This window comes from Colias philodice, chromosome 15, assembly GCF_061535455.1.
Source record: "Colias philodice isolate Cphi_HAF_F1 chromosome 15, ilColPhil1 Martin Lab GWU primary, whole genome shotgun sequence".
NCBI lineage: Eukaryota > Metazoa > Arthropoda > Insecta > Lepidoptera > Pieridae > Colias > Colias philodice.
In genome coordinates, this window is record NC_143100.1 from 5,502,617 (window position 1) to 5,522,246 (window position 19,630).

At 32.5% G+C, this 19,630-nt stretch overlaps 1 protein-coding gene across 7 annotated transcripts in view; it reads right to left on the minus strand.

Moving 5' to 3' along the window:
- The window catches only part of Btk (tyrosine-protein kinase Btk29A), a 39,905-nt gene extending 21,242 nt beyond the window's left edge, over positions 1-18,663 (minus strand). For all 7 annotated transcript variants that reach the window (XR_016316659.1, XR_016316664.1, XR_016316662.1 and 4 more), the window contains exons 1-5: positions 18,471-18,663; positions 17,799-17,955; positions 6,605-6,736; positions 5,889-5,982; positions 3,276-3,455 (exon numbers count right to left, since the gene is read on the minus strand). Coding sequence is in view for 1 of the 7 variants with exons in the window: in XM_089703791.1 (XP_089559917.1) it covers positions 3,276-3,455; positions 5,889-5,982; positions 6,605-6,736; positions 17,799-17,948 (556 nt within the window). In the remaining 6 variants the exon portion in view is untranslated. The remainder of the gene's footprint in view (positions 1-3,275; positions 3,456-5,888; positions 5,983-6,604; positions 6,737-17,798; positions 17,956-18,470) is intronic.
- Between the last annotated feature and the right edge of the window lie 967 nt (positions 18,664-19,630).

The following is a 19,630-nucleotide window of genomic DNA, read 5'->3' on the forward strand; positions in this document are numbered from 1 at the left end:
TGACCGCTATGTATTTCTGTGTGTGTGTGTGTGTCTGTCTATGGCACCGTAGCTGGCTAACAGGTAAACCGAATTAGATGCGGTTTTTTTTGTTAGGCAGAATATTTTCCGACGCTGGTTCTTAGATAAAGTGTATCAAAATTGGTTCATCCACTTATTATACCTACATAGGGGTAAAAGTGGGAATGAAAAAAATGAAAGTTATAATTTATTTTTAAAGATCGTCGGGAAGTTTATGAAATTATTTATTCCTTTTTCTATACACTTTTCTTCGTCTAAACGGTTTAGTTACGTGCTCTCTCTCTCTTCAGCCTTTAGTTACGTGCGTGAGACAGGAAAGATCTAATTTGGATTTGTTTCTGGATTTGATAAAAACTGAGTATCGATTAAGCTGATCAGTGGCTACTGGCTACACCATAGATTATTAAAAACATCCGTTTAAGAAAGGAAGGAAATAGAATTTGCTCCTCTCCCCCCCCCTGGTTCCTAAAAAATAATATGACATAATTTAAAAGAAATTTTACGTAGAATTAGTTAGGCATTTCTTTTTTGATTTTCGATATTATATACTAATCATAATTTTTAATTACAATATGTAGTAACTATTTGGTATAGGTTAGGCATTTCATTTCTTGATTTTCTTTAATAATTTGGTACGTAAGTTTTTTAGCTCAGTTTAGTAAGAAATTTTAATAACAATTCTTTTAATTATTTATGGTAGTACAACAGTACAGTATGGTTGTACGTATTTACTCAATAATTGTATGTTAAATAGTAATTCAGCATGGGCGTAGCCACGGTGGGGCTGGGTGGGGCGCTTACCCTGGCTTTGATCTGGTAGGTACTAATTGTGAAGGGGAGTGGGCGTGGGCGTGGGATTGGGACTGAACGTGGCATATGGCGTGGGAGTGCGAGTGGGCGCGGGAGTGGGAGCATGAAAATAAAAATGATTTTTTATTGTTGCCCCACCCTGAGCCCATGGTCATAGGTCCCATAGTCACTATTCCACGCGAACGAAGTCGCGGGGACAGCTAGTAGACAAATATAATCAGAAAGCTAAGCTCAACCATAAAAGATAGACATTTATGATGTCGGGAGATATTTTTTATATAATATGGAGAACATTTCTTTCATACTTGATTTCTGTGTAGCTTTAACCATTAAGATACACGCATTAAGAACGCACACGCGACGAAAGCTTAAAAATGGAGTTGCTGCTCTGCTCACGAATATGAAAAATAATTGTACCAAGTTTCGTTTAAATCCGTCGAGTAGTTTTTGTTTCTATAACGGTTATACAGACAGACAGACGGACAAACATTTTTGACGTCGATGTCGATCTCTAATCACCTCGTGATAGTTATTTAGGAAATATATTTCATGTGCAGAATTGACCTCTACAGATTTAATATAAGTAGGTATACATATATTTAGATTCCAATTTCCATGTAACGTTAAATTCGACTATATAATAACTAACAGACAACGCAGGTTACTCTCGTTTCCGTAAGTTGAGGCGGCTACATATTCGGTCCTAATAACATGACTTTTTGTGAACGAAACGACAGCGCGGTTTAATTCGATGGCAACACCATCAGAAAAAAGGAAATATTTTTAACTTTGAAAAAATATTATGATTTACACTATTAATACTATTTTAACATTAACACAAAATATAAGACTATGAGTGTGTAAAAATAAATCCAGCTAGTTTCACATCACACTTATGTTTATAATTAGGTATACGACATGAAAATATATTAATTACCAAGCAATAATCATACAGATAAATACTGAACAAAAGTATTAACAGTCAAAGTATATTTTTACTAACAACATGTAAATGATGAAGGAATAATAATTATCAACGAACTAACCTTTTTGTATTAGAGTCCCGCCTCGTGATCGAATTATTAAAACACGAAGATTTTTAAAAATGTAACCAATGAACACAATCAATATTAGATTAACTGTAATGGTGTCTAGTTTGACTTAAAATAATATACATCTACCCTCACTTTTAAAAATGTAGTATATTCACACGAATTATATAAGCGCACCTTATAGGGAAGGGAAGATTTATTATGGGTTAAAGAGTTAAATAAATAAATAACATAATTATATTTAAATTATTAATTTTTAACATTGTGTTCAGTAGTGTTAACATGTAAATTGATTTGATTTTTACGAAATCTCATAGATGGCGCTGAATCAAATTTGTCTTTATAGTACTAAGATTCATTAAACAGTTTCTCTGCCCAAATTACGTAAATGACGTAGTTTTTATAGTGTAAAGCTAGATAATAGCATGGCTTACTCAAAAACAACATTTAAACATGAGTCTTTAGATTGTACGCTGTCGTAGTTCACGGAATACGTAAGAAAAGTAAAGGTTCACAGCTCCTCCCCCGGAGGTGATAGCATGATAATATGTTTAAAAAAACCTCACACGACCTGTTAGTAATATTCATGCAAAATTTGAAGTCAATCTATGCAGTACTTTTCGAGATTAGCTCGGACAAACATACAGACAAACAGACAAACAGACAAACAGACAAACAGACAAACAGACAAACAGACAAAAATTCATGGATTATGTATTCTTTTAAAAAAATATTCAATGTACAGTTTTGACTTTCCTACGATTTTATTATATGTATAGATATTAGATGTACGGTCTACATAATATTGTGCTTCTGTATTATCATTTAATTAACATGATATTCGCAAAAGTTCATCCAGATAAAATACCATTTCCGAAACCGACTTGCTTTACTTGCTTGACTTTAACCCTTGCTTATCCTTGCAACTTACGTCTTGCAGTAACGCTCTATAGTGAATAGTCTATACTCTATAGTAACATAACGTCCCGCATCCTCAACGCTAGACCGCAGTATTTTGTCAAACTTTGTGTGTGCAATAAAGAGTATATAAATAAAAAAAATGTGTGCGTGTAATATGTAGTGTACACACGTAAGAAGTGAAACTTCTTGATCACCTTATTAAAAAAAATAATAATTTACTATATGCAACTTTACAGAAATACGTCGAATCACGCGTGGTAGGGATAAGAAAAAGATGGCGCGTAACGGAAAAATGTTACACTAAATTTTTTTCCAACCCCGATAAAAAAGTTTCACTTCAATAAATAAATATTGTCCCTAAAGCCGTTTCCACTTGAGCATGCTCAGGCGAATGAGCGGCTCGGCCAAATGAGCCGCTCATTCGCCTGAGCATGCTCAAGTGGAAACAAGGCTTAACACAAGCATACTCACACAAGCTCAGGTTGGGCTTCTGCTCGTGCAGTATCAGCTGCAGGTCCGGCTCGGGCAGCGGCCACACGGCCGTGAGCGCGCAGCCCGCCGCCGACCGCCGCTCCGCGTCGCAGCACGCCCAGCGGCGCGCCGACCACACCGCCGGGTGGTAGCGGGCGCGGCGCGAGTTCGATATGCACACTACGTACATACAATTCCAATTCAAATTCTTAATTAACTTTTATATTAACTTGAGGTAAAATAAAATAATAATAAAAAAAAAGACGGATTGCACTCCGGGAGTGCCGGCAGAAGTGAAAACTTGATTATTAACGTTCAGCATGTTTGATATTTTGGAATGGTATCCGTCTTACGCTTATTCGATCAGGTCACGTGTCCTGACGCGAGTTTAAGATTTTATACCCATTACAGAAAAAGTGCTCAACGCCGCTAAAGAAGTTTTCACTTCAAAAATCAATAATTGAAATAAAATGAGATCTTTTTAATTAAATGATTAGTGGTTTGATTCGATAGCTCTTTTCTTTGCCTGCAGTTTATTGAATAATTTTTCCTATTTTTTGTAGTCATTCAATCAAATGCGATATGCACAGTACGTACATCGAATTCGTTTATTCAATAAAATACTTGGCCTAACCTTAGAGCTAAATACATTTAGGTGGTAACTGTATTAGGTATATAGCATTAACGGTTCGAGACTAGCATCTTTGCTAAGTCACCGTGTAGGTAACGTGTATTTAAGATATCAGTTCCTTCCCCATATCTTATCTTATATATAAAATTCTCGTGTCACAATGTTAGTCTGCATACTCCTCCGAAACGGGTGGACCGATTCTCATGAAATTTTCTGTGCATATCGGGTAAGTCTGAGAATCGGCCAACATCTATTTTTCATATATGTACCACGGGCGAAGCCGGGGCGGACCGCTAGTCTTATATATAAAATTCTCGTGTCACAATGTTAGTCTGCATACTCCTCCGAAACGGGTGGACCGATTCTCATGAAATTTTCTGTGCATATCGGGTAAGTCTGAGAATCGGCCAACATCTATTTTTCATATGTACCACGGGCGAAGCCGGGGCGGACCGCTAGTAACATATAAAAACGTCTCAAGGTGGTCTTCACAAATTGGTCAACGAAGAAACATCGAAGAAAAGGTAATATGAAGGCGACCTTTTCTGAAGTATATTAAAATACGAGTTCATGGAACACCATACAACACATAGTTCAAGCAAGAGATCCATGAGTAGAAAAAGACAAAGATGGAAAAGTATCGACTAATGACTTCACGTAAGAAATCTGTATATTTGAATTTATTTTTTGCATTCTAATTACTTTATATAATTACTTTATATGTCATATCCAACTTCAAACAAATTATTTGATATTGCTGCCACAATTCTTCAAACTATCTAATAACTATATATGTAATTTATATATGCTGTTGCAAATAAGTACATTTCTATCCCACTCAGATATAAAATCCGTGAAGAGTTCTATTCCCATTAAAATTCATATGCGTCCTGGCAGACTAAATATTATTATACAGTATCTTCACTCGGTGACTTCTTAAAATATTTGTTCCAATATTATAATGATTCATTAATTTTGTACATGTTTAGTAAAATTTATATAGACATGATGATGCATATGTTATTTGAACAACAATTCGATTAAATTAAAATGAAAAAGAAAATTAAATGCCAATCTTGTCGGCCTTTTATTTTGTCGGTGTATTTAATTTCAAAGTAGCCTCAATTAATTTAATAATCCAGTTTTACCAGTACACGTCTCATGCACAATAAATTACATAACAATGCAAATAAAAATCAACTAAATTTATGTGAAAGATAAGAGATGTTTAATTATGAACTTAATACTTATATTCGCTTTGCTTTCAGTATTGCGTTTCAAGCTCACTAACTACGGTTTTAATGAAGCTCATTAGGGGCACATTTTATATGCAACGAGATCCAATTTTAACACCACTCTAAACCTACTTTATAAAATTAAATTAATATTTCAACGCTTTGAATTAACGAAAAAAATGATCATATTTCAATGTCTAACTTCCAAGAATAATCAGTCTTCCTCTTGATAACTATAGTTATTTCACACCCTCATTTGATGTAATGTTTAATAACATAATTATCTTTTTAACTGCAAAATTTATTTGGTCATTGTGTTGTAATTTCCTGATACGTTTTTTATCTCTTTTAGGTGACTTTTTATCGACAACTGTAGGAATAGCTTATGAGTCACCACAGTTTAACATTCCATGTTGTGGTTTTGGACCCCGAGACTAATGTTTAAGTAAAATAAGATGTACACTGCCTATTTTCAAAAAATGTTTACTCTAAGAACTCTAGTTAATTTTAAGTTGGAGTAAACAATACAAGTTACAAAGGCTATAAAATTAGAAAAAAAATGTCGATATAGACCTGATGAATTCAACAAATTTCAATTTCAAAGCCCGCCGCCTGTCTATCATTATAATCTATTTTTATTATTCCTCGTGAAGTATAGATTTAATACGGGTTTTTATTACAAATAGTATAAATTTTAGGCAAAAAATCATGTATCTGAGAATTATTTGGAATAAATGAAATACTAACCAGTTCTAATGTCGTGTATCCAACTCAATCTCTCGGAATGCTCCCGAGCCGCCAGGTACAATGTGTAGTCTGTGTTCTGTTCTGTGTAGCCCACCTGTGCACAATCTGCCATATGTTATGTCATCGTATACAAACATGACCCTATTCAGAGTACATTAATATGTATAGCTTGCGGACAAAAATTATCGGCATTTCCGACCCGCGTGGACTCGTATTTATAAAGCGAACTTTGCGGTAAGTTCTCTTCTACTTTCAAAATGGACCTACTTTTGAGAAAACAAATACAATCTAAATAAAATAAGTAAATACATATTATATTAAAGTAAATTATGTATTATATTTTTAAACACGTCTAGAACTGAACGTCAGAAAATGATTGATATTTTTTGCCCTTTATGTTGGACAGATGCAATTCACATCTGCGTCGGCGAATGAAAACTAAAGTTTTCCTTCAATCCTCTGCGAAATTGGGATATTTTTAGTCTCCACCGATATTCAAGCCCGTAGATAGTTTAGAAACGATCTAGGTAACTGTACAAACGTACGGAAAAACTGTACGAAAGAGGCGGTCTACTGTTCCCATTTCTATTGGATATACCTAATTTAAGAATTAAATTCGGCTATATAAGTCCACATGTCCACATATCAAAATTACCATCATTTTAACTTGGCGTTACGTAAAGAAATTCTAATACTGCGTATAATGCATCAGTTACCTGGAAAGGATATCTGTAGGTCGGACTCTTCTCGTTGTCACCATCCGGCAGTTGCTTGCTCAACTCGCCCAGCTGCGCTTGCTCTACCGTGTGTATGGTCTCTGTTGATATTCGCCCACGCTCTTTACGTTTCTGTGTAAAGATAACATTATTGTATATTTGCGAATAACGTCACTGAATTTAATGCGAGTGTTACAGAAATTATAATAGGATGTTCCTGGATGTGATTTCAGAAAGGCATAAAAATTTATGTACCTTCCTCGTAAAAGAATACGTTTTTATAAATTTTCGTTAGATACCATCTAAATACAATAAAATTTTCATGAAGTACAGTCAAATTGACAAAGCAGCAAATTATCCCTTCAAGTTTTACCCAATCAATCGAAATAAATGACCATGGATCGGCTTCCATGTCGGGTGTATCTGACAGATCGCATTTCCTGAATCACGGCTCGTAACTTGATTATTTCCGATCGGGATGAGCGATTCGATGAGATTACTGAGTTTTACAGTGTTCCCACTTTAACCCATAAAATTGTAAAAATTAACATATTATCCTGCCTTAAAATGGGACGATATTAATGACATTATAATATTATATCTTAAAATAAAAAGTAAGTACCTACTTATGATAAAATATAACGCTTTAACAAGCGTATACCTAGGTAATTTTCGATCCAAACGTGGAAAGGAAAAAGTAAGTAATTAATAATACATTTTTAGATAGAAAATTGCCAACAAAGTGTACACTTCCCAAAAGAACAACGCTATTAAAAGGTGTGCTGGCACAACACAGTAGAGCCGAATAGAGGGTGCCTTTTACAAACACTTCAAGTATGAGGGAGGGCACTCCATTAAAACTGTTCACACAGGAACCGCGTGAGGACTGCCTGAGCATACATTATCGCATAGGGACCTCTCTCCCTCTTTACGAATTTAGTCGAAGAGCAAGCTGCATCGACGAATGCATTTTTAAAACAACAAATCAAAATGCACCAAATTAATTAATTTGATTTGGACAAAAAAATATACAATACTTTCTACGTTCATCATTTAAACTACATTAAGAACAACATGAAGCATTATAATACTACGTAATACCATATATACGGACGAACTATTAAATATGTTTAATGTTACCGCTATACGTTATAAAAGGTGTTTCATAATTCCGTCTCCTAATGGAACGAAAGCTTATTTAACAAATAAAAACACCAACCTACACGTTATATCAAAGGCCAAAAACGCCAAATGATATTTACCGGTGGGCCAGACCAAAAACGCCAAATGATATTGTAGCCTCTATAAAACCGAGATGATGCTCTCAATGAGATGATTGATCAAATTAAATAAAGAAACTATTCACTCGGATTTTTGTCACAGAAAAAAATTATCCTGATACAATTTTACTCGTGAGGTGGCGAAGAACAAACTTTTTCCGATTGATTTTTAATTATTTCGTTTTTGAATGGATGTTAGTGAGAGAAAAAAATAAGAATCACTGAATGTAAAAACACATGTTAGGGAAATAAAAATGTATTCTGTATTATTGGTATTATGTGAGTAAAATCTTTACCGGAAAGAAAGGGCGATGAACGGGAGAAGTTCGGTCAACGGAGCTGAACTGCCGGCGAACCTGCTTCGTATAGCAGACACGCCCAATGCACGCATGCGTCGTCCGACCCCATCCAAACCTTCCCTGATCCCTAATATTTCTCACTCCCTACGTTGCATTTGATTTTTTCCTAACTAACGGAGGGACACTTCCAATGAATAAGTTTTATGTTGCTGATCGCAATATCGATTAGCATTCCAATTTAAACTTGTAATTTATCGCGTACATAGGCGATTATGGTTTTGTCGAAATGTTAAAAAATGAAAATCGAAATCGTATATTTAACGAAAAAAAACATCTAAGTAACAGGATAATAAATATCTGACTTGATACAGGCTAAAGCAGATTTCTTTTCACAGCTATCATGGATTTTTTTTTTTATTTATTTATAATGATAACTACGCTGTTATAAGACACATGCATGCAGCATCACCACATACATATTATAATGATGAAAGGTTACTGATGCGCTAACATTAACGATAGGAAACTAACTACCTACATGAGGGCTTTTACATATCGATACCCTTCTAGATATGCGCTTGTTAATAAAAACTTCATTTGAGAGTCACATTTTTTAGTTTTTTTACCATCTAATTCCCAGGAGAATTTCCTTTGAACACGTGGATAAAGCCGTGGGTAACAACTATAAACTATCTATACATATAATAAAATCGTAGGAAAGTCAAAACTGTACATTGAATATTTTTTTAAAAGAATACATATTCCATGATCTATAATCGATATAGAAGCCAAAAATATAGTTTTTAGAATTTTTGTCTGTTTGTCTGTTTGTCTGTTTGTCTGTTTGTCTGTTTGTCTGTATGTTTGTCCGAGCTAATCTCGAAAAGTACTGCATAGATTGACTTCAAATTTTGCATGAATATTACTAACAGGTCGAGTGAGGTTTTTTTAAACATATTATCATGCTATCACCTCCGGGGGAGGAGCTGTGAACCTTTACTTTTCTTACGTATTCCGTGTACTACGACAGCGTACAATCTAAAGACTCATGTTTAAATGTTGTTTTTGAGTAAGCCATGCTATTATCTAGCTATACACTATAAAAACTACGTCATTTACGTAATTTGGGCAGAGAAACTGTTTAATGAATCTTAGTAGTATAAAGACAAATTTAAAACAGCGCCATCTATGAGATTTCATTAAAATCAAATCAATTTACATAATATTAACGCTTCTTGGAAATTCATAATTTAAATATTATGATGTTGGTGAGGTTGTTTTTTTTTAAAGTTAAATAAATAATTCATATCTTCCCAGAGTCCATTTCAGGTGCGCTTATATTTCATGTGAATATATGTACTAAATTTTTATAAGTGAGGGTAGATGTTTATATTACAGTTAATATAGGTAATAGTAGATAACAGTGATTGTGTTCATTCGTTACATTGTTATAAATCTTCAGCTTTTTTTTTAATTTTCGCCTTCTTGCGTTCCCACAAAAGATAAGTTGTAACTTTTGTATTTATTCTTTATAATTATAATTATATAGTTAGACTCATGTTTTATTAGTTAAAGTTAAGTATGACAAAATAAGAAAATGATGAAATTTTATTTTTATGTAGGTATAACTTTTACAAGACTATAAAGAAGGTCACTTTAGTTCTTGATAAAACTTTATTTGTTAGTAGCTTTTTAATAAAATAAGGTACGGTTATCTTTTGATTTTTTTTTTATTAACAGATTCAATGTTAATAAAAATTGGCGATTTGCGTGAGGATGTAGTGGAAATTAGTAACCTTGCGCGTGGTCAATCATCAATCATCAATCATCAATACATATAATAAAATTCTAGAAAAGTGATGTCTGTACAATGAAAATATGTAAAAAAAATTAGCAGGGGTTAAATTATTAAATCGATCCCAAACCCAAAACTGTAGTTAAAGCATATTTTCCGACGCTGGTTCTTAGATAAAGTGTATCAAAATCGGTTCATCCATTTATTATACCTTTATAGGGGTAAAAGTGGGAAAAAATATTAGTTATATTTTTATCCAATTCGGTTTATCCATTACAGCTTCTATTAGATTACAGCGGTAAAAGTGGGAATGAACAATAATGGAATGTTGTCAAATAATATACTCAAGCGGTAGATATATCAAAATATGAAAGAGCAACGTGTGAATTACAATTAATAATGTTTTATCGAAATCGGTTCATCCGTTTATTACATATAGGGCACTTTAGGGGTGACAGTGGTTAGATAAATAAACCAAATGGAGCATCAAACGACAGGATATGACGTGTACATATAGGTACAATTAGATAATATGGTTTACATCAAAATCGGTTATCCCATTTACTAGGGGTGGAAAGGGAATGGGTTGAAAGTCTATTAAAGAAGAGGGGGATATGGGAGCGAGAGGATAGCCACACACTGGAAATTTTGAACTCTACTCAAAGCCACATAGGCCTGGCCCTTGGCAATTTTTTTTCCTAAAGATACCACTTCTTTTGTCACTGTGGTCCATTACAATTTGTGCACGGTTGATGATGATGTCAAGGAGCAACAAACTTATAGATATCAATATGATATAGGAATGTAAAATGGAGGTAGGTCTCGCTTACTTGAAAATAAGAAACCGAAGTTTAAAATTTAAAAATTAAAAAAAAAACCAACGCAACGAATGTAAAGGAATAAATAATAATTTTACAAACTTCCCGAGGATCTTTAAAATTAAGTACCATTATAAAAAAAATATAATATATGATATGATAATGATGGTATGGCAGCTCCGACGACTTTGTTTTTTTATTTTTATAAATATTTAAAATGGTATTTATTAATTTTTATTGCACGGTCTAAACGGTTTAGTTACTACAGGCGTGAGACAGGAAAGATCTGCAGGCCGAGACGGCAGAGATTAGAATAAACGCTATGGAATAGAAACTGCTATCGCTAATTATTATTGACATAAGCTCATCACATTTTAGTAATGGTTCGGTCACACTACCAAAATTACGACGACGACAACGACCAAAATTCTCATCCAGACCAAATTTGTTCAAAATAAAATATTAAAATTTCCCGTCATACTGGTACTCGGAAGAAAAAAATTTCGAGGTCAATTAATAAAAAATAGATTTTTTTCGATTTTCTAGGAGCTACCGTTTCTACGAAAAATCTATTTATTCATTCACTAGCTGTGCCCGCGACTTCGTCCGCGTGGAATAGTGACTGTATAGTAGTTACTACTTAATTTTTGAAGTGAAAACTTCTTTAGCGGCGTTGAGCACTTTTTCTGTAATGAGTATAAAATCTTAAACTCGCGTCAGGACACGTGACCTGATCGAAAAAGCGTAAGACGAATACCATTCCAAAATATCAAACATGCTCAACGTTAATAATCAAGTATTCACTTCTGCCGGCACTCCCGGAGTGCAACCCTTCTTTTTTATTGAATTTAAAGGAAAAACACGTACTACCATAAATAATACAAAGAACTATTAGTAAAATTTATTACTAAACTGAGCTAAAAAATAAAAAAATAAATACCTAATTAATTTTCTACGTAAAATTTATTTTTAGGCACCAGAGGGGAAGGGAGCAAATTTATTTTTCTTCCTTCCTTGTATGGATGTTTTTGTTAATAAATCGTGAAGCAACTGAGCGCCGAGACAAACGTCAAAACGCAAAGGAATAGAATCCGCTATCGATACTAATAATTGACATAAGCGTATGATGTTTTGCTAAGGATTTGTTCACCCTACCAACGACGACGAAGACCACAAACAAAATTTTCATCCAGTCGCAATTTAACAAAATAGTGCTAAACACAATTAGAATAAAATATTAAAATTTCCTGTCGTTCTGGTGCTTGGAATTTTTTTTTTGAATGAATGAATAAATAGATTTTTCGTAGAAACGGTAGCTCCTAGAAAATCGAAAAAAATCTATTTTTTATTAATTGACCTCGAAATTTTTTTCTTCCGAGTACCAGTATGACGGGAAATTTTAATATTTTATTTTGAACAAATTTGGTCTGGATGAGAATTTTGGTCGTTGTCGTCGTCGTAATTTTGGTAGTGTGACCGAACCATTACTAAAATGTGATGAGCTTATGTCAATAATAATTAGCGATAGCAGTTTCTATTCCATAGCGTTTATTCTAATCTCTGCCGTCTCGGCCTGCAGATCTTTCCTGTCTCACGCCTGTAGTAACTAAACCGTTTAGACCGTGCAATAAAAATTAATAAATACCATTTTAAATATTTATAAAAATAAAAAAACAAAGTCGTCGGAGCTGCCATACCATCATTATCATATCATATATTATATTTTTTTTATAATGGTACTTAATTTTAAAGATCCTCGGGAAGTTTGTAAAATTATTATTTATTCCTTTACATTCGTTGCGTTGGTTTTTTTTTTAATTTTTAAATTTTAAACTTCGGTTTCTTATTTTCAAGTAAGCGAGACCTACCTCCATTTTACATTCCTATATCATATTGATATCTATAAGTTTGTTGCTCCTTGACATCATCATCAACCGTGCACAAATTGTAATGGACCACAGTGACAAAAGAAGTGGTATCTTTAGGAAAAAAAATTGCCAAGGGCCAGGCCTATGTGGCTTTGAGTAGAGTTCAAAATTTCCAGTGTGTGGCTATCCTCTCGCTCCCATATCCCCCTCTTCTTTAATAGACTTTCAACCCATTCCCTTTCCACCCCTAGTAAATGGGATAACCGATTTTGATGTAAACCATATTATCTAATTGTACCTATATGTACACGTCATATCCTGTCGTTTGATGCTCCATTTGGTTTATTTATCTAACCACTGTCACCCCTAAAGTGCCCTATATGTAATAAACGGATGAACCGATTTCGATAAAACATTATTAATTGTAATTCACACGTTGCTCTTTCATATTTTGATATATCTACCGCTTGAGTATATTATTTGACAACATTCCATTATTGTTCATTCCCACTTTTACCGCTGTAATCTAATAGAAGCTGTAATGGATAAACCGAATTGGATAAAAATATAACTAATATTTTTTCCCACTTTTACCCCTATAAAGGTATAATAAATGGATGAACCGATTTTGATACACTTTATCTAAGAACCAGCGTCGGAAAATATGCTTTAACTACAGTTTTGGGTTTGGGATCGATTTAATAATTTAACCCCTGCTAATTTTTTTTACATATTTTCATTGTACAGACATCACTTTTCTAGAATTTTATTATATGTATTGATGATTGATGATTGATGATTGACCACGCGCAAGGTTACTAATTTCCACTACATCCTCACGCAAATCGCCAATTTTTATTAACATTGAATCTGTTAATAAAAAAAAAATCAAAAGATAACCGTACCTTATTTTATTAAAAAGCTACTAACAAATAAAGTTTTATCAAGAACTAAAGTGACCTTCTTTATAGTCTTGTAAAAGTTATACCTACATAAAAATAAAATTTCATCATTTTCTTATTTTGTCATACTTAACTTTAACTAATAAAACATGAGTCTAACTATATAATTATAATTATAAAGAATAAATACAAAAGTTACAACTTATCTTTTGTGGGAACGCAAGAAGGCGAAAATTAAAAAAAAAGCTGAAGATTTATAACAATGTAACGAATGAACACAATCACTGTTATCTACTATTACCTATATTAACTGTAATATAAACATCTACCCTCACTTATAAAAATTTAGTACATATATTCACATGAAATATAAGCGCACCTGAAATGGACTCTGGGAAGATATGAATTATTTATTTAACTTTAAAAAAAAACAACCTCACCAACATCATAATATTTAAATTATGAATTTCCAAGAAGCGTTAATATTATGTAAATTGATTTGATTTTAATGAAATCTCATAGATGGCGCTGTTTTAAATTTGTCTTTATACTACTAAGATTCATTAAACAGTTTCTCTGCCCAAATTACGTAAATGACGTAGTTTTTATAGTGTATAGCTAGATAATAGCATGGCTTACTCAAAAACAACATTTAAACATGAGTCTTTAGATTGTACGCTGTCGTAGTACACGGAATACGTAAGAAAAGTAAAGGTTCACAGCTCCTCCCCCGGAGGTGATAGCATGATAATATGTTTAAAAAAACCTCACTCGACCTGTTAGTAATATTCATGCAAAATTTGAAGTCAATCTATGCAGTACTTTTCGAGATTAGCTCGGACAAACATACAGACAAACAGACAAACAGACAAACAGACAAACAGACAAACAGACAAAAATTCTAAAAACTATATTTTTGGCTTCTATATCGATTATAGATCATGGAATATGTATTCTTTTAAAAAAATATTCAATGTACAGTTTTGACTTTCCTACGATTTTATTATATGTATAGATTCAAAAAAAAAAATTCCAAGCACCAGAACGACAGGAAATTTTAATATTTTATTCTAATTGTGTTTAGCACTATTTTGTTAAATTGCGACTGGATGAAAATTTTGTTTGTGGTCTTCGTCGTCGTTGGTAGGGTGAACAAATCCTTAGCAAAACATCATACGCTTATGTCAATTATTAGTATCGATAGCGGATTCTATTCCTTTGCGTTTTGACGTTTGTCTCGGCGCTCAGTTGCTTCACGATTTATTAACAAAAACATCCATACAAGGAAGGAAGAAAAATAAATTTGCTCCCTTCCCCTCTGGTGCCTAAAAATAAATTTTACGTAGAAAATTAATTAGGTATTTATTTTTTTATTTTTTAGCTCAGTTTAGTAATAAATTTTACTAATAGTTCTTTGTATTATTTATGGTAGTACGTGTTTTTCCTTTAAATTCAATAAAAAAGAAGGGTTGCACTCCGGGAGTGCCGGCAGAAGTGAATACTTGATTATTAACGTTGAGCATGTTTGATATTTTGGAATGGTATTCGTCTTACGCTTTTTCGATCAGGTCACGTGTCCTGACGCGAGTTTAAGATTTTATACTCATTACAGAAAAAGTGCTCAACGCCGCTAAAGAAGTTTTCACTTCAAAAATTAAGTAGTAACTACTATACAGTCACTATTCCACGCGGACGAAGTCGCGGGCACAGCTAGTTATACATATAAAACAAAATAAAAATTTGAATAAAGATGTATAAGAGAATATTAAAAAATATACTGTTCATCAGATCATCGCACCCGCTTCGCTCGCGATCAGCAATTTGCGAATTTTTGCAAAAAAAGGATTTCTTGTTTAATGATTTTTGGGATTTTAATTTAACTTACAATTAACAACTAACTAACTATTAACAAGGTAATTATAGTAATCTTCCGGATCTGATCTTAAAAATATTTTCAATTTTTGTTATTGTCTATTTTTTTCAGCCTGGGTGAAGTCGGGGAAATTGTATAGCCAGTTTCTTTTAATTAATGTATCTGTCCATAATACACTGGTACCACCAGAAGGAAATAACTTGATCCTTTGAAAAACTTACATGTGAACACATTAGTTACACAATTCTTTTTTTTTCAAATGTTTGTATATTATTTGATTTATCTAATTGACCTGAATCTAACTCACCTATAAATAATTTTATTTTATGGATGAGCACGAGAGAGCTTTTACACATACTACAATATGTACAATGTACATACACTAAACATAGTGGAAATTGTTGGTGGAAATAGAAACATATTTCATCTGGTAAATCTATAGAACTAGCTCGTTTTTGCATGACTTGGTAATGATAATAGAATCTTTTGTTAGACTAGCTTTCCATCCGCGGCTTCGCCCGCGTTTACAAAGAAAGACCCTATAGTTCCCGGTCAAGTGGGATTTCCGGGATAAAACCTATCCTATGTGTTAATCCAAGTTACCCTCTAGATGTGTGCTAAATTTCATTGTAATCGGTTCAGTAGTATTTGCGTGAAAGAGTAACAAACACACACACATCCTCACAAACTTTCGCATTTATAATATTAGTAGGACATTAACACATCTAAAAGGGAGGCCATAGGACATTAAGTCAACACAACTCAAAAAATCTTATGAAATTACATTTTAAATCTAAAAAATATCTTACCATTATTTAAGTTTTAATTGAATACTGACTTACCTCTAAAATATTCAGACAAAATCCTTAGACAGCAAAAACAGACAAACAGTTTATTACAAAAATAAATTACTGATCATTTCAGTTGGACAGATATATTGTGTAACCTACCCCGATTTTACATCCTTAACATTTCATAAATAATTTCTGTTACAAAACTTATTCTATAAGGATCAAGCTAGGTAAATTTGTTGATTAGTTGTTGAAATCACATAACTACCACTTTTTACAAAGAAACACTATTACACTAAATAGGCATCACGACAGTATCCATAAATGATCGTATTAGTGTTTTTAAGGGAAAATGTATAATAGATAAATTACATATAGTGACTTAGAAATCTTAAAAACATTAAGATTAATGAGATTATCAATAAAATAAAACATTGAAATACTGCAGTTGGCCATTTTGACTAAAACACGCGTGACGTCACGCTTAAGTAAACAACTCACGTCAGATGTTTTTTGTTGTTATGAATATGTTGAGAATACGCATTTTTATTTATTTTCTATTGTTTCACGTATGCTTTAGCGACTCAGAACAGAAATATAATTGCGAATTCACGAATACATGGTTCGGGGTTCTCCGCGCCAACTTTATACAATCATTTCTTATTATTTTCTCGCTTAAAATAATTACTAACACATTTTTGAGCATTATTTTTATGTGGATTCACACTGCAATACTGCACACCACTTATAAACTTTGAAATTCGTTTCTATACCACATATTAAATAAATATTTTTTTAATTTTCTTCGCAATGCGTACAAATAATTACGTATTTACCAAAGTGTGACGTCACGCCTACGCCATGACACCTGCGAGCTGTTTTGGCACAGTTAATAAATATTTTTTGGAAAATGGCTTTTATCTTCGTTAAATTTAAGTATATTACCGAAATATAGGGTTTTTCTTGTATAGTAAACGTATACACACATTATGGAAGAGGATTTCAAAATCTCTCGTCATGCCTATTATAAGAAATATAAAATAGTAATTAAAAACATTTACAATTTTACATTTACAACAATTGTACAATTTCTTATGTCAACAGTTCCATACACATTCACTAAGTAGTCTGATCAACAATGATGGTAATTTAGCATAAAAGTAGCCATTACAGGTGTTTAAAAGTCTAAGTAGGTAATGTTAATTCTAATAATTTATTTGTCGTTTTTATAAAAATTACATTTACATTGCCATTATTAATATTTAATCTTACTATTGTGTAGACTTTTAAGTACAAATAAACATCTAACATAGCACATGTGCTTATCATATGTGGGAATGGAGCAGATTCATTTTGTTTTACTTTTTTAACATCATAATATTTTTTGAATTGCTCTTATAAAAGATGAAGCTTCAGTGTCATATAATTCAGAAATTAATTTTAATTATCACATTAGAAAGTTCTTTGATCAATAAGTGGTTTTTATTACAATTTTAGGTATTGGACTAGGTATTGCTGAGTCTCTTTTGTCATAAGTTAAATATTCTTTTAAATAATACTTTACTTACTTGGCCATCAGAATCATAGTAGATTAGTGCTTTGCGAGTGAGGACAAACCAGCGTTCCTTGTAATTGATAGGTGTAAAAATTTTCTTATTCTGGGATCTCTTCACCATAAATGTTTCTCGAATAACTTCATCCTCCTCTGTAGCAGCCATTATTAATCTAAATAAAGTTATTAACATTACATACTTTTATTATAAACATTACTTACATACTTTTTTTTATCTACAATCTAAGTACATACAGTAAGTAGTGAAGAGGAGTGGTTAAAAAAAATAATGCTTTGTTTGACATAATTATATTTATTTTTAGAGTTCATAAATAACTTTTATAGGGAGTTTTAACTTATATTATACATGATAAAAATATACATGAGGGAATTAACTATAGAGAATTAAGTTTAATAGATTTGATTGAACAGGTACACAAATTTTATAATTAATTAAAATGTTAATTTTAAATCATAATTTAGGGTACCTACATAAATTACATACATATATAGAATAGAACAGGGCGTTTCATTATCGTGTTTCAACATGCATGTAAGTGAAAGAAAATATAATTTAATATCTCGATGAAAATTCAGACCACGAACGTAAAGAATTCATAGCATAGAGACTACTTAATTTAATAAAATAAAACCGGTAAGATAACATTCAATTGTGACTATTACTTACTCAAAATTTTAAAAAATAAACATAGCACTTGTAAAGAATAAATTTTAGAACATCACTTTTAATAAATTACATTGCAATGAAAGGAAGTTTTTCTTTAGATCAATAATTCGAGTCACAACTTCATAAAACTTTTTAGTTTGTTCTTCAAAATAAATCAAAACACAACACAACTATTCACAAAATTCACAAAACCTGACAAAACTAATTTCGTAAGGTTGGTACTTTTATATCATAGACTATATTATACGCAACTCGCAAGCATACGCAAGCGATACTATATTTCTTGCTCTGTGGGACGAGATAAAAAATAAAAATGTGTGCGTGTACAAGGCGTGTACTAGTGTTAAGTGTACACACGTAAGAAGAGAAACTTCTTTATGAACTTATTTTCCAAAAAAAATTATTTACCTACCTACTATATACAACTTTACAGAAATACGTCAATCACGCGTGGTAGGGATAAAAACAAGATGGCGCGTAACGCAAAAATGTTACACTAAATTTTTTTCCAACCCCGATAAAGAAGTTTCACTTCAAAAAACACATGTTACATTTTATAAAATTCTCGTATTGTCCTCCAGTCATAATGTTAGTTACCATTTACCCGTACACTATGTTTAAGTTTATTTTTACATACATTAAATTACATACATAAAGGTAGCGTATCATTTGTGCGTATCATCAATAATCAATTTAGTATTTACTGGACTTTTATACGCCCGCTTTTCAATCAATCTGTCCATAATTATTATTTTTGTGAGCATGGTAGTTAGCAAGAGGCAAGTTGGAACGAAGAGCGCTCTCACTCGAACCGGTTTTTGTGCCATGGTGCACAGTTTATTTTCAGTTCTATTATAATAGAGAAAGTAATTTTGGATATTGGCTAGTAGCTAAAACGTCTTTGGTTTATTAACATCCAACGAGCAAGTAATTTATACTGCAATAGCGTATATACCACGAAAGGCGTCCCGTAGACGCGGCGCTGTCGGCACCTAAAATAATGTGGTCAAGGTATTACTTAATCCAAATTGGCTAGAATTGTGGCTAAAATTGAAAATCATAGCACGTTCGATTGAAAACTCCATAAAACTCACATTTGTGCTCACATTATATTCTACAATAAGGCCGACCTATCAAATTAATTAGTTCATACCAAGAAG